Source organism: Rhinatrema bivittatum, chromosome 7 (assembly GCF_901001135.1).
Source record: "Rhinatrema bivittatum chromosome 7, aRhiBiv1.1, whole genome shotgun sequence".
Classification (NCBI taxonomy): domain Eukaryota; kingdom Metazoa; phylum Chordata; class Amphibia; order Gymnophiona; family Rhinatrematidae; genus Rhinatrema; species Rhinatrema bivittatum.
The window spans coordinates 10,824,050-10,836,493 of NC_042621.1; the positions used below are offsets into that span (position 1 = coordinate 10,824,050).

At 45.1% G+C, this 12,444-nt stretch overlaps 2 protein-coding genes across 4 annotated transcripts in view; one reads left to right on the top strand and one right to left on the bottom strand.

Annotated features, from left to right (window-relative positions):
• C7H16orf46 (chromosome 7 C16orf46 homolog) overlaps positions 1 to 3,043 on the top strand; it is a 63,693-nt gene extending 60,650 nt beyond the window's left edge. Inside the window, exons 6-7 of one of the 2 annotated variants that reach the window (XM_029608148.1) lie at positions 2,209 to 2,277; positions 2,783 to 3,043. Coding sequence is in view for 1 of the 2 variants with exons in the window: in XM_029608149.1 (XP_029464009.1) it covers positions 2,209 to 2,220 (12 nt within the window). In the remaining variant the exon portion in view is untranslated. The remainder of the gene's footprint in view (positions 1 to 2,208; positions 2,278 to 2,782) is intronic. The other variant, XM_029608149.1, reaches the window with a different exon arrangement.
• The window catches only part of ATMIN (ATM interactor), a 45,114-nt gene extending 38,350 nt beyond the window's left edge, over positions 1 to 6,764 (bottom strand). Inside the window, exon 1 of one of the 2 annotated variants that reach the window (XM_029608140.1) lies at positions 6,413 to 6,764. In XM_029608140.1, the coding sequence (XP_029464000.1) occupies positions 6,413 to 6,619 (207 nt within the window). In that variant the 5' untranslated portion in view covers positions 6,620 to 6,764. The remainder of the gene's footprint in view (positions 1 to 6,412) is intronic. The other variant, XM_029608141.1, reaches the window with a different exon arrangement.
• Between the last annotated feature and the right edge of the window lie 5,680 nt (positions 6,765 to 12,444).

The following is a 12,444-nucleotide window of genomic DNA, read 5'->3' on the forward strand; positions in this document are numbered from 1 at the left end:
CCCTGCTGGATCACCAGGGACAATTTGGCAAGTCTTGGGGGGGTCAGGAAGGTGGGGGGTTGTAGTTAATTAAATTTGAAGGGTTGGGGTTAAGAACATGCCATACTGGGTCAGACCAAGGGTCCATCAAGCCCAGCATCCTGTTTCCAACAGTGGCCAATCCAGGCCATAAGAACCTGGCAAGTACCCAAAAACTAAGTCTATTCCATGTTACCATTGCTAGTAATAGCAGTGGCTATTTTCTAAGTCAATTTAATTAATAGCAGGCAATGGACCTCTCCTCCAAGAACTTATCCAATCCTTTTTTAAACACAGCTATACTAACTGCACTAACCACATCCTCTGGCAACAAATTCCAGAGTTTAATTGTGCGTTGAGTGAAAAAGAACTTTCTCCGATTAGTTTTAAATGTGCCCCATGCTAACTTCATGGAGTGCCCTCTAGTCTTTCTACTATCCGAAAGAGTAAATAACCGATTCACATCTACCCATTTTGTTTTTTTATTTTTGTTTTTTTTCACGAAACAGAATGATAAAAGTTTTCTGATCCGGGGCATGGACCGAAATGGCCCTCCCCATACCTGAAAAAGAAACCGGGACAAAAAAAAAAAATTGTATGCACACCCCTAATTTGCTCCATCAGACGCACAGACGCCCGGGAACAGAGCTGGTTTAGCACACCACTTTTTTTTTTTTTTAAATTTTCCCCCTCTGAATCCTAGGTGCATCTAATGGCGCGAAAAATACGGTAATTAAGTTCTTCTTTGAAAAGAGAAAACTCCTATATCCTCCCACCTATAAAGGACTACCAACTGACGTGCAGGAGTAAAAGCCACATTAAATCTAATCGGAGAGGCTTGTAGTGTGACTTTTGTGAAAGAACTGCAAATATTTCTAACCATCCAATCTTTTTAGGAGCCCATATTAGGTATCTCAATGGCTCCATTTGAACCCCAAGATTTTTCTTCATAAATTAATTCCATTCAAACATTGCCCTGAGCTGTGCAGCGTACCAATGTGTTTGAAAGTCAGGGACACCCAGCGTACACACTAGATCTTGCCGTTTTGGGAGGCCTATGCTTCCAAGTGTAATCAAAACTCCTCCACCCTATCTAGGACTCTTTCTGTATGTGCCTGTAGCATCAGCCTTCTCAGTGTTTTCTTTTGCCATGTACATGCTTGACACCTCATGACTCATTTCTAAAGTGCGTTCCATGTATTTAAATAAAAAATTTCCCTTTCTCCTTCTGGATTTCAACTGGCAGAGTCTGAAAGAGATAACATAGTTTAACACAACGGCTCTGTGCCCAATCTATGCTGGCACTGACTGATAAGAAATTAAATATGCTCTATCTAGGAAGATCCTATAAAACAACCTTACATAGGGAAGGAGGATTAAGATCATATTACTTCTTTCTTGTATTTGAAATTTGCATTTCTAAATGGAGGAAATTCGGGAATGTTCTTTATCACTTTTACAATGTGTACTTATTATGAAGCTTGGAGTTGCAGTAAGAAGAAGAAATGTGGATATACCTGGGGTGGGAATGGGCCAATACTTTATTTGCAGATGATTTTACTTTTACTAAACCTATTTCTTTACAAATTCTTATGAGACATTTGGACATTTTTGTCTTCTAAATAAATTTAGATAAATCTGAAGCACTACATTTTCCTAAGCGAAAGTAAATAAACTGAAATAGAAATTTCTATTTCAATGGACTATGGAGAGTATTAAGCATTTACTTTAACAGAAGCCTGCGGATTATCAGAGTTTATGTATCAATTTCTGAAAATTCTCCCCAGATTAATATTCTGTTAAACCTTAGTCATAAATGCCCAACGCAGACTGACAGCCTTTTCCACATCTATTGAAGCCAATATTGAGGGAACCTGTTCCTTCTCGGAGGCCAGATAACATTTAAAATTTTCCATGTGTTTCGGGAAATTTGGCGCCTGGAATAAATCCCACCTGATCAGGATTTACCAAGAATGGCAACGCAGATAACTTGTATTTATTCTTTTATTCTTTTTTAATTTTAAGTATTTTGTAAACCGTTGTGATGGAATATTTTCTTAATGCAGTTATATAAAACCTGATAATTAAAATAAAATGACAACCTATTAACCCATTCCTTTGTTAGAATCTTAACATTTGTATTCAGAAATTGGCCTATAAGACTGACAGTGTTCTCTTTCCCTTCTTTAGGAAGCACCATAATTCCTGCTCTACTCCAGAAGGTGGAAGACTCAAATCTCCCAACAACAAACTGAAAAGGTAAGAGGCCTTACCAATAACCTCAAACTTTTTATAAAAGCAAGGCCCAGACCAGCCAATCCCAGAGATTTCCCCAATTTTAAAGAAGAAATGCTAACACTGTCCCGATCCAAAATTTACTTTACATTCATTTGAGAGCTTGGGTAGATTTATAGACTCCAAATTATTAACGGTAATACTGTCTTATGTATAAACAGTCTTCTTTTTCATAAATTGTCTTATCCCAATTATCCAGAAGAACCTTTAATTTTTACGCTACAAGATTGATTCAACTGAGAATGCAACTTCAGACACAATTTACTGACCTTATTATAATATTCATAGTATTACTGCTTTACCCTTTGTAATTAAAAGTTAATTTGTTCAATGTATAGTGCATTCAGCTTACCCCCAGTCTCCTCTGACATAACATTTTCCCTCAACCATGATTTGTATGCTACATCTGTTTCATTTGTTGCAGTAATTTGTTCTCTCTTGCTGTTTTTTGTTTGGTTTTTTTAAACAGAAAGCACAATGAAGCAACCCTTAATCGCTGCTTTGAGGCCATCCCACAGGACACCCGGGCCAATCTCTCCATTATCATTCAAGATTAAATAATTTCTAATGTGTTCCTCAATTCTTTGGACTAATACTTCATCCCTTAAATGAGATTCAGGACCTGTAATCCAGAAATATCCGTCCAAACATGCGCATGATCGGTCCATGTAATGTTTTCAACTCTACAATGTACTGCTTCCGAAAGCAAGTTTTTATCAATAGTCTATATGTGAATATGAGTTGTGCACCTTTGAATAAAAATTATAATCCCTCTTCGCACAATGTAATTCCTGCAAAAACATCCCAAATTCTGGAATCCAGCAAGAGGTTTGCATCTGTGAACAATCACAGAATGCAAAGCATTTGAGGAGCTGTCCAAATTGGGAGCAATAGTCAGATTTAAATCATCTCCTAACACTAAAGGTGCTACTACAGAGGATGCTAGTTCAGATGATACTTTACTATAGAATAAACCAGGTTCCAAATTAGGTGCATATACATTAAAAAAGTAAGAGCCTTACCAACCAGCTTAAGTTTAAAAAAATAAAAACCTACCACCCCTAGTTTTTATTATTATATGCAGAACCTCCAGTTGTATACGATGGGAGAGAATCTCATATCACAACATTTAGCTTTGTCACACTTGAATGCCAAAAATATCAGTGGGTAGTTATTTTAAGTAAATAATCATCTTTATTCCTTAAGCGAGTTTCCTGTATAAACAAAATATCACAATTTAGCCTATTACCCTCCCTAAATAAGTCTCCTTTTCATAGGAGTATTTCAATCCTGAACATTCAAACCAGCAAATTTGCTTGTGGACCCTTACGGCATGCAGGAGCTGCAGAACTGTTTGTGGGCTTCCGACTCAGCTCTGATTTGGTGATGGTCCAGACAGGGATGGACCAATATTCCTTCTTTGCCTAGGAATGCTATCACTACCATTATCTTGGAAAGGTTCACGGAGACATGGCCAAGGCATAAGGCATGGCTCTGAACTGGTAGTGTTTCCCTACTATCACAAACCTCGGATGTTCTTCCCCGATGGGGATATGAAGACATGCTTTAGAATGTTCTAAGTAGGTGAGAAATTCTCCCTTCCTTACCATTAGCATTACGGACCTTAAGGCTTCTATTCAAAAATGGGGTACTCAAAGTGCCCCCCTTGACATGTTCTGTCCAAGACCAGCCAAAACATGCTCTCTTTCTTGGGAACCACAAAAAAAAATGGTCAGTCTCCCTCTCAGGAACTGGCATTATAGCCAGTAACAGAACTGCTGGTCTAATATCCCTTGGATAGCTGGTTTTCTTGAGCTCAGTCTGCAAGGGGACTGGACACAGGCCTCTGGAATAGGGGTAGCCAAACTGAGGGCAGGTTGCAGCCTGCAGCCTGCTTTAATCTTTCTTAATCGCTTTTCTAAAATAGTAGTAAATGAAAGAGATGTAATTCAAAACCAAAATAAAGCATAAGATAACACACAAAACAATAAAACTAAGTGTTACTAGTTCAATGCTTTCTCCTTTGCGCTTTGCTGGATGGTATCCATTTACTACCCACTTGCTGGCACCAGACCAAACCTTTGTCATCCATTCCCCACAAAGGCCAAGAACAAGAATTTAAGCCAAAACAATGAACATGATTCAGAGCTAAGATAAATCAGGTCAGAGCATGGCATCCAATTCTGCAAATTTGCTGATGCAGTTAGCTTTAAAGTATATCATACCTGCCTGATACTTTTATCTTTATATCCATTTCCTTAATTTTTGTTTTATGATTTCAAAACTTTCCTTCAGCTTCTTATCAAAACTGTTACCCATTCTATTTGGATAATTTATAGAGTTTTTAGGTTTGCTATAAACCTCATTTCTGAAGTCCTCTGCAGGTATCTTTAACTGATGCAACATATGGTTCTACATAAGACCCTTCTTCAGATGTTCATTTGCAAGAAAAAGTTGACCATTTGCAGGCCCAGACCTGCTAAAATAAGTTTCAGGATCTTTTCCAATTCAGTAATCCTTAATAATTACAATAATGCATACCAGGATGAAAGCTATAACGGGATATGGCCACAGATTAGCTTTGCACCTCCTATTTCAGAAGCTGCCAGAGGTACACAAATATCCGCTAAAGTTAAAACCCAATGGTGTCTTATTGCTTATATTACATCATTTGGAGATGACAACTGAAACTGAATCAGCAAATTAAAGATGTTTAAAATTTCCAAAAAACCCCCTCTAAAAATAACGTTAAGGAACTCTTTGCCGGATGCCATATGATTATTGAAAAGGCAATGAAGGTACAAATGCCAGTGGTGCCTAGTATGATGGCATTTATCTAACCTCTTAACTATGAAGTAATGTTGTATGACATATCGTACCACAACACGCACACGTTGAAGTGCCAAAAAAGCAGAATATAAATCAAACAAATAGTGCCACACATCACTGTCTAAACAGTAGCTGTACAACAAATACTCGGCCAAGCCTTGCTGCTTATACACACCCATCCAGCAACAACCTATACACTGCCGAGCCTTATTATACCCACCCATCCAATCTTACTGCTTATATACATCCATTGGGTAATAACCTATATTCTGCCGAACTTTAGTACGTATACACCCCCACCGAGCTTTAATGCCTATACCCCTTACACTTCACCCACCTAGTAACAACATATACCCTACCAAACCTTAGTACCTATATATATATATCCACCCGGCTATAACCGATGCCCCACCCCGAGCTATATAGTATCTATAAATACCCACCCATCCAATCTTACTGCTTATATACATCCATTGGGTAATAACCTATATTCTGCCGAACTTTAGTACGTATACACCCCACCGAGCAGTAATACCTATAACCCCTTACACTTCACCCACCTAGTAACAACATATACCCTACCAAACCTTAGTACCTATATATATATATATATCCACCCGGCTATAAGCGATGCCCCACCCCGAGCTATATAGTATCTATAAATACCCACCCATCCAATCTTACTGCTTATATACATCCATTGGGTAATAACCTATATTCTGCCGAACTTTAGTACGTATACACCCCCACCGAGCTTTAATGCCTATACCCCTTACACTTCACCCACCTAGTAACAATATATACCCTACCAAACCTTAGTACCTATATATATATATATCCACCCGGCTATAACCGATGCCCCACCCCGAGCTATATAATATCTATAAATACCCACTCAACAAGCTATACCTCGCCAAGTCTTACACACCAACCTACAGCCCCCAAGCCCTAGTACTTATATACATCCATTGGGTAATAACCTATATTCTGCCGAACTTTAGTACGTATACACCCCACCGAGCAGTAATACCTATACCCCCTTACACTTCACCCACCTAGTAACAACATATACCCTACCAAACCTTAGTACCTCTATATATATATATATATATATATATATCCACCCGGCTATAACCCCGAGCTATATAGTATCTATAAATACCCACCCAACAAGCTATACCTCGCCAAGCCCTAGCACTTATATACATCCAGCAGGCAAGCCTTGTTACGCCACCGAATGCCCCGCTCGTGCCCTGCTGCCTACACATACGTGTAACGTCGGCGGGCCCCGCACCTGCACGCCGTGGGACTTCACCAGGTGCATGTTGAGCGCCGGAGGGTTGGGCAGCACCTTGCCGCAGCCCGTCACCGTGCAGGGGATGTTGGTGCGAACCTCCCGCGCCAGCTCCGTCACCGAGGGCCGGACCAGCTCCCAGGGCCGGCTCGCGGGGGAGCCCGCGTCGGCGCCGGCGGCCATAGCAGCAGGGCGAGACGGCGGCGCCGCGGCAGCGCAGCGTCGCCCGGCCCCGGCCCCGCCCCCACTCGCGGCGACGTCACTTCCGCGGCCCTTCGCGCCGAGGGCTCGTGGCAACCTCCCAGCGCCCGGAAACTGACAGGCTCAAGCTCCTCCCCCCTTATCCCGCCTCCACGTTCTAGGCTCGGGGGGGATAGGGGAGACGCAGGCTCTGTCCGGACCCGCCCTTATGGGCGATAAAATGGCTACAAATGCTGGTGCCGGCGGTGGGTGAAAGGTTCTGCTGAAGGGAGGAGGGGATTAGAGCGAGGAGAGTGGAAGGCAGGAGATGAGTAGGGATCAGCCCACGAATGCAGTTGCTAAGTTAGTGCTGTGCCGTGAAGGTCGAAGCAGTCATGGGCATAAAAGTAATTTTAGTGTGGAATTGGGATCACTGTCCAGGGTCCCTGCCAGAGCCATTGGAGGGAGGAGGCAGAAGAGAGGTGAGGAGGACGTAAGATGACAATCGGAGCTGTAGCCAGGCAATGTGGTGCCTATGGCCAAGTGGAAAAAAAACAAACAAACTGCTCCCCATTACCCAACAGGATGAGTTGAGAAACTTTGTTAAATGTTTCCCCGTGGCCACTGCAAAGGGATTAGGCATCCTAGGAAAACCTTATACCCCCCACCTTCTCACACCCTCCTCGCACACAATTAAAAATTATGCATTTATAATAACAGATTTTACATAGCCTTCTGAGGTAAAAATATCACTTGCACGTAAATATAATATATTGTATTTGCCAACCAGAAACCCTGCAAAAAAGCAAGAAACACTTGGAACTCATATGATACCAGACCTACTGTAATGCATCTTCGGCATGACCCTCAGAGCTACAAAAAAACAGAATTACAATGCAATAAACTTTCTGTATCTAAACAACACTAACTGTCAGCACTCAAACAGCAACAACTCTACCTATGAAAGTTAACATTGCAAATATAATACCAGGCCTAAAACACCAATACACCCTCTATTAGGAAAACAGAGCAAGCCAAGCTTCTATAGATCTCTACATACAAACTACATACTATTGAAATACTTGCTTCAGTGACACATGCAAAACACAGATAGACCCTGAAATACAGAATAAACAGACCATAAAATATAAATAGAAATGTACAGGCAAAAACTGAACTGGAAACCACAACAAGCCAAATGCTATATGGACTGCAACTAGAAAAAAGAAGCATTACCATTTCTCATAAAACAAAATTAGTAAAACCATATCAATAAAAAGAATAATTCAAAACTAATGAATAGAAGAGAATTCAATAAACAACTCACATAAAAATTTCCCAAACATCAAAAAATGATTTCAAATACATCGAATAACACCCAATAATTAGAACTAATAAGGATTTTAAAAAATTGTCAGTTATCCATATCTGAGAACCTTTGATTTCCAGAAACCCTAAAATTGTCATGGATTAGCAGGCAGAGAGGTAGTGAGGTCAATCTCCCACACACATGCTCGCTCTCTCTCCCACATGAATACACACATGCATGCTTTCTCTCTCTCATTCTCCCACACACAATACACCTGCTCTCTCTCTCTCTCATTTTCCCACATACATGCTCCCACATAGTCTTGCTTCCCTCCCCCCCTTCCTTCACTCCCCAGCACACTTGGTCCCCTCTCCTCTTCAAGACACCCCTCTCCTCTTCAAGACACCCCTCTCCTCTCCAAGACACCCCACGCCCCAGGAGTCTTATTCCCCAGCTCCCTCTCCCCACCCAGACCCCCCCCCCACTCCCCATTAGTTTTGCTTTCCAGATGCATCTCCCATCTCAGAAACCCAATTTCCCCGCAGTGAACAGGCCCTCCCCTCCCAGACCTCCACTTCCCAGCAGTCTTGCTCCCCAGCCTCCTTTTCCCTCCCAGCTCCCTTACTCCCCAGCAATCTTATTCCCCTCCCACCTCTCACTCATTGCAGGTGGCCGGTGTATGATTTCCTGAATGGTGCTTACACCCCCCCCCCCCCCCTTGCAGGGTACCACTGCAATTCCCTCATTCACCTCCCTGCTTCTGAAGAAAGGCAGAATCACAGCCTTGCAGTGTAGGCTCCTTCCTCCCTCCCAGCTGCCGGTGCCTGAATGACGTCAGCAGGTGGCAGAAGCTACCTGCGCTGCAAGGCCGCTATCCTTCCATTCGCAGGGAGGTGAATGAGGGGATCGCAATAGCACCCCGCGTGGGTGAGCATCATTCAGGAAATTATGTGTCGTCCCGCTGCCACCAATGAGGCTCCTTTTGTTTTTGGCTGCATCCCTATGAGTCAAAAAGCATCACAGCTCCGCCCGAATCATCAGTGTGGTCAGTGGGCTGCGCTGCTTTTCCACTTACTGAGGCCCCTTGGCGGCAACACTATGGCGCCTTTTTGATAGAGGCGCCTAAAGTCGTGGCCATATTTGCCATAGGCATGCTACGGCTCTGTTTACAATGCTCTTAACTGTCTCTGTTAAAAGTCACAGGCTCTTCTTCCTGCTAGATTTGTAAGCCATATTAGAGCTGCACTGCATGAGGAGGCTATGGCCCTATGTATACAGTGTGAAGAGGCCCTAGGGGACCCAACTCATGGCCCTCCCCAGCCGGTACCGGACCCCTGCCTTTCGAGCAGTACGCTGGACCTAGCATTACACAGCGGGACCCCCCCCTCAAACGGGGCTCCCCAGGGACATGGCGCCCCCTAGTTTAGATCCAGCATCTATCTCCTGGGTGGAATTCTTCAAAGGTCTGCATACCTTCGTCCACTTGTAACCGGGGCCTCCCATAATGCGCCCTCAGACTCCACCAGAGGACCTCAACATGCCGGGACCCTCTATGCCCAGGGAAGTGATCTCACCGCCCAGAAGCCCCACCTTCGGGGACACGGACATCTCAGATGAGGAGTCAGAACCCCTGGAGGAAGGGGAACTTCCTCCGGGGACAGATCCCCATCGAACCATGAGACGCTTCTTCACCAAGGATGAGCTTCCAGACCTGGTCACACACAGCTTAAAAGAGCTTGCCATCCTGGGCACAAGTGCCTCGGGGGAACGTAAGACGAACCCACTATTGGAGGGGCTCCGTCAGACCTCCCGCCATTTCCCACTATTACAAGCCGTCCAGCAACTAATTGACCTGGAATGGGATGCCCCAGAAACCACGTTCAAAGGGGGCCGGGCTCTGGCAGCCATGTACCCTCTGGACCCAGCCGCCAAAAATCTCCTGGCATGTCCAAAAGTGGATGCCATGGTCTGCGCGGTCTCGAAGCGCACTACTATCCCAGTGGAGGGAGGAGCAGCACTCAAGGATGCTCAAGACAGACGTCTGGAATCTATCCTCAAACAGTCCTTTGACGTCTCCGCTGTCTTTACAGATCGCAGCCTGCTGTGCCGTGGTGACACGCGCCTGCTTAGCACAGACCAGGAACAACACTCCTGTGGAAGCCCTGGAACCAGCTGTCTCATTCCTCGCGGACGCCGCTTCGGATCTGGTACGCACAGCAGCTAGAGGAGTCTCATCCGCCGTGGCAGCCATAAGACAAATCTGGTTCCAAAACTGGTCAGCTGATGCATCCTCCAAAATGAGACTCACAAGGATGCCTTTCAAGGGAATACTCCTGTTCGGAAGCGAACTAGAGAAACTAGCCAATAAATGGGGCGAGTCCCCACTGCCGCGGCTACCAGAGGACAGGAGTAAGAGAAATCAGCGATCCTTCCCCCGGACCTCCAGGGGCAGAGAATCACAGCGCTTCAACCCATATAGAAGCTCATATCAAGCGGCCCGCCCCACAGGCCGGAGCCAGTCCTTTCGGAACAAGCACAATAAAAGGGGAGCCAGCTCGGGCCCAGGCCCCAGCCGCACCCCACAATGAAAATCAGCCAACCCATCCAAAGGAAGAAGCCATAGGGGCCAGACTGGCCCTATTCTACCAAAGATGGGTCGAGATAACTTCGGACAAGTGGGTCCTAGCCATCATTCGAGAGGGATATTACCTGGATTTCCACCACCTCCCTCCGGACAAGTTTGTGGAATCTCCCTGCCATGACCCTTCCAAGAGAATGGCAATGGAATCTACACTGACCAGATTACTAGCCTTAGAGGCTATAACACCGGTGCCTCCACAACAAATAAATACTGGCCATTATTTCATCTATTTTATCGTTCCCAAGAAGGAAGGAATGTTCAGACCTATCCTGGACCTCAAGGCAGTCAACCATCACCTGAAGATTCCTCGCTTCCGCATGGAAACCCCACACTCGGTAATAAGGGCAATACAACCGGGAGAGTTCCTTACATCCCTGGATCTGTCGGAAGCCTATCTACACATTCCGATCCATCAAGAGCATAAGCGTTTTCTATGCTTCTCGATCCTGGACCGTCACTACCAGTTCCGGGCACTACCTTTCGGGTTAGCTACTGCACCCCGGTCGTTCACCAAGATCATAGTGGTGGTGGCAGCAACACTGAGGAAGGAAGGAATCCGCGTGCACTCTTATCTAGACGATTGGCTGATCAGAGCGAAATCCCCAGAGGAAAGCCACCAGGCAACCAACAGAGTCAAAACTCTGGAGAGCCTCGGGTGGGTGGTCAACACAAACAAGAGTTGCCTGCAGCCTTCCCAATCTCTAGAATATTTGGGAGTCTGGTTCGATACCAAACAAGACAAGGTCATCCTGACACCGACAAGGAGATCAAAACTGATGACCCAGTTACAAACCCTGTTGAGCGAACTTTGCCCCACAGCATGGGATTACCTACAAGTTCTCAGCCTCATGGCATCTACACTGGAAGTAATCCCATGGGCACAAGCTCACATGAGACCCCTACAACGCTCACTACTATCAGGATGGAATCCACTGTCCCAGAACTACACCGTACGGCTTCAGCTCCCATACAGAGTTCGGGCCCAACTGTGATGGTGGCTACAAGAAGCCCATCTGAGCCAGGGAATGAGACTATCCTCCCCAACCTGGATCCTACTCACCACGGATGCAAGCCTACGAGGATGTGGGGCACACTGCCAGGAGCTAACTGCCCAAGGGCAATGGAACAAAGAAGAGTCGGGATGGAACATCAATCGCCTAGTAGCCCGGGCAGTCAGACTAGCCTGCCTAAGGTTCGGTCACAGACTCCGAGGCAAAGCGGTCAGAGTAATGTCGGACAACGCCACAACAGTGGCCTAAATCAACTATCGGAGGAACCAGAAGCCAACAGGTGTCTCTGGAAATAGACCTCCTAATGGCATGGGTGGATGTAATAAATCTGCTGTTAGTTAGAATGCGGAGTAGCAATCTGTTCTTTATTGGCTCCTAAAGAAGTAGGAGTCAGCAATCTGATGTATTCTCTGTGAGGAGTAGCAATCTTGTAGTGTCTCAGATATCGTCTTGCTAAGGAGTAGCAATCTATAACGAATCTGATATAGTTGTGGGTGGATCCCTGGGCCGGTGGCAGATGACCACGCCCCCAGGAGGATATCCCGAGAGGGACCACCGGCTAAGTTTGAGTATGGAGACAGACACACATTAGTTCTTTTATTAAACAGGTTTTTGAAACCACCAGAGGTGGCAGTAGTGAGCTGATATGCCCGGCAGGGCTGTAGTCCCTCAGGTACTAGAACAGCGATCCAGGATGGCTGAGCTGTTGAGAAACTGTAGAAAGTGAGTAGGCAGAGTTCATAAACAGAAATAGATGACAAAACTCACATAAGGTCTCAAGGAAGCTCAGGTGATGGAAAGGTTTAGGCCCTCGAGGAGTGAGTACCTGGTTCCAGGGAAAGCTCTGAGAGAGCGATGGTAACTCACG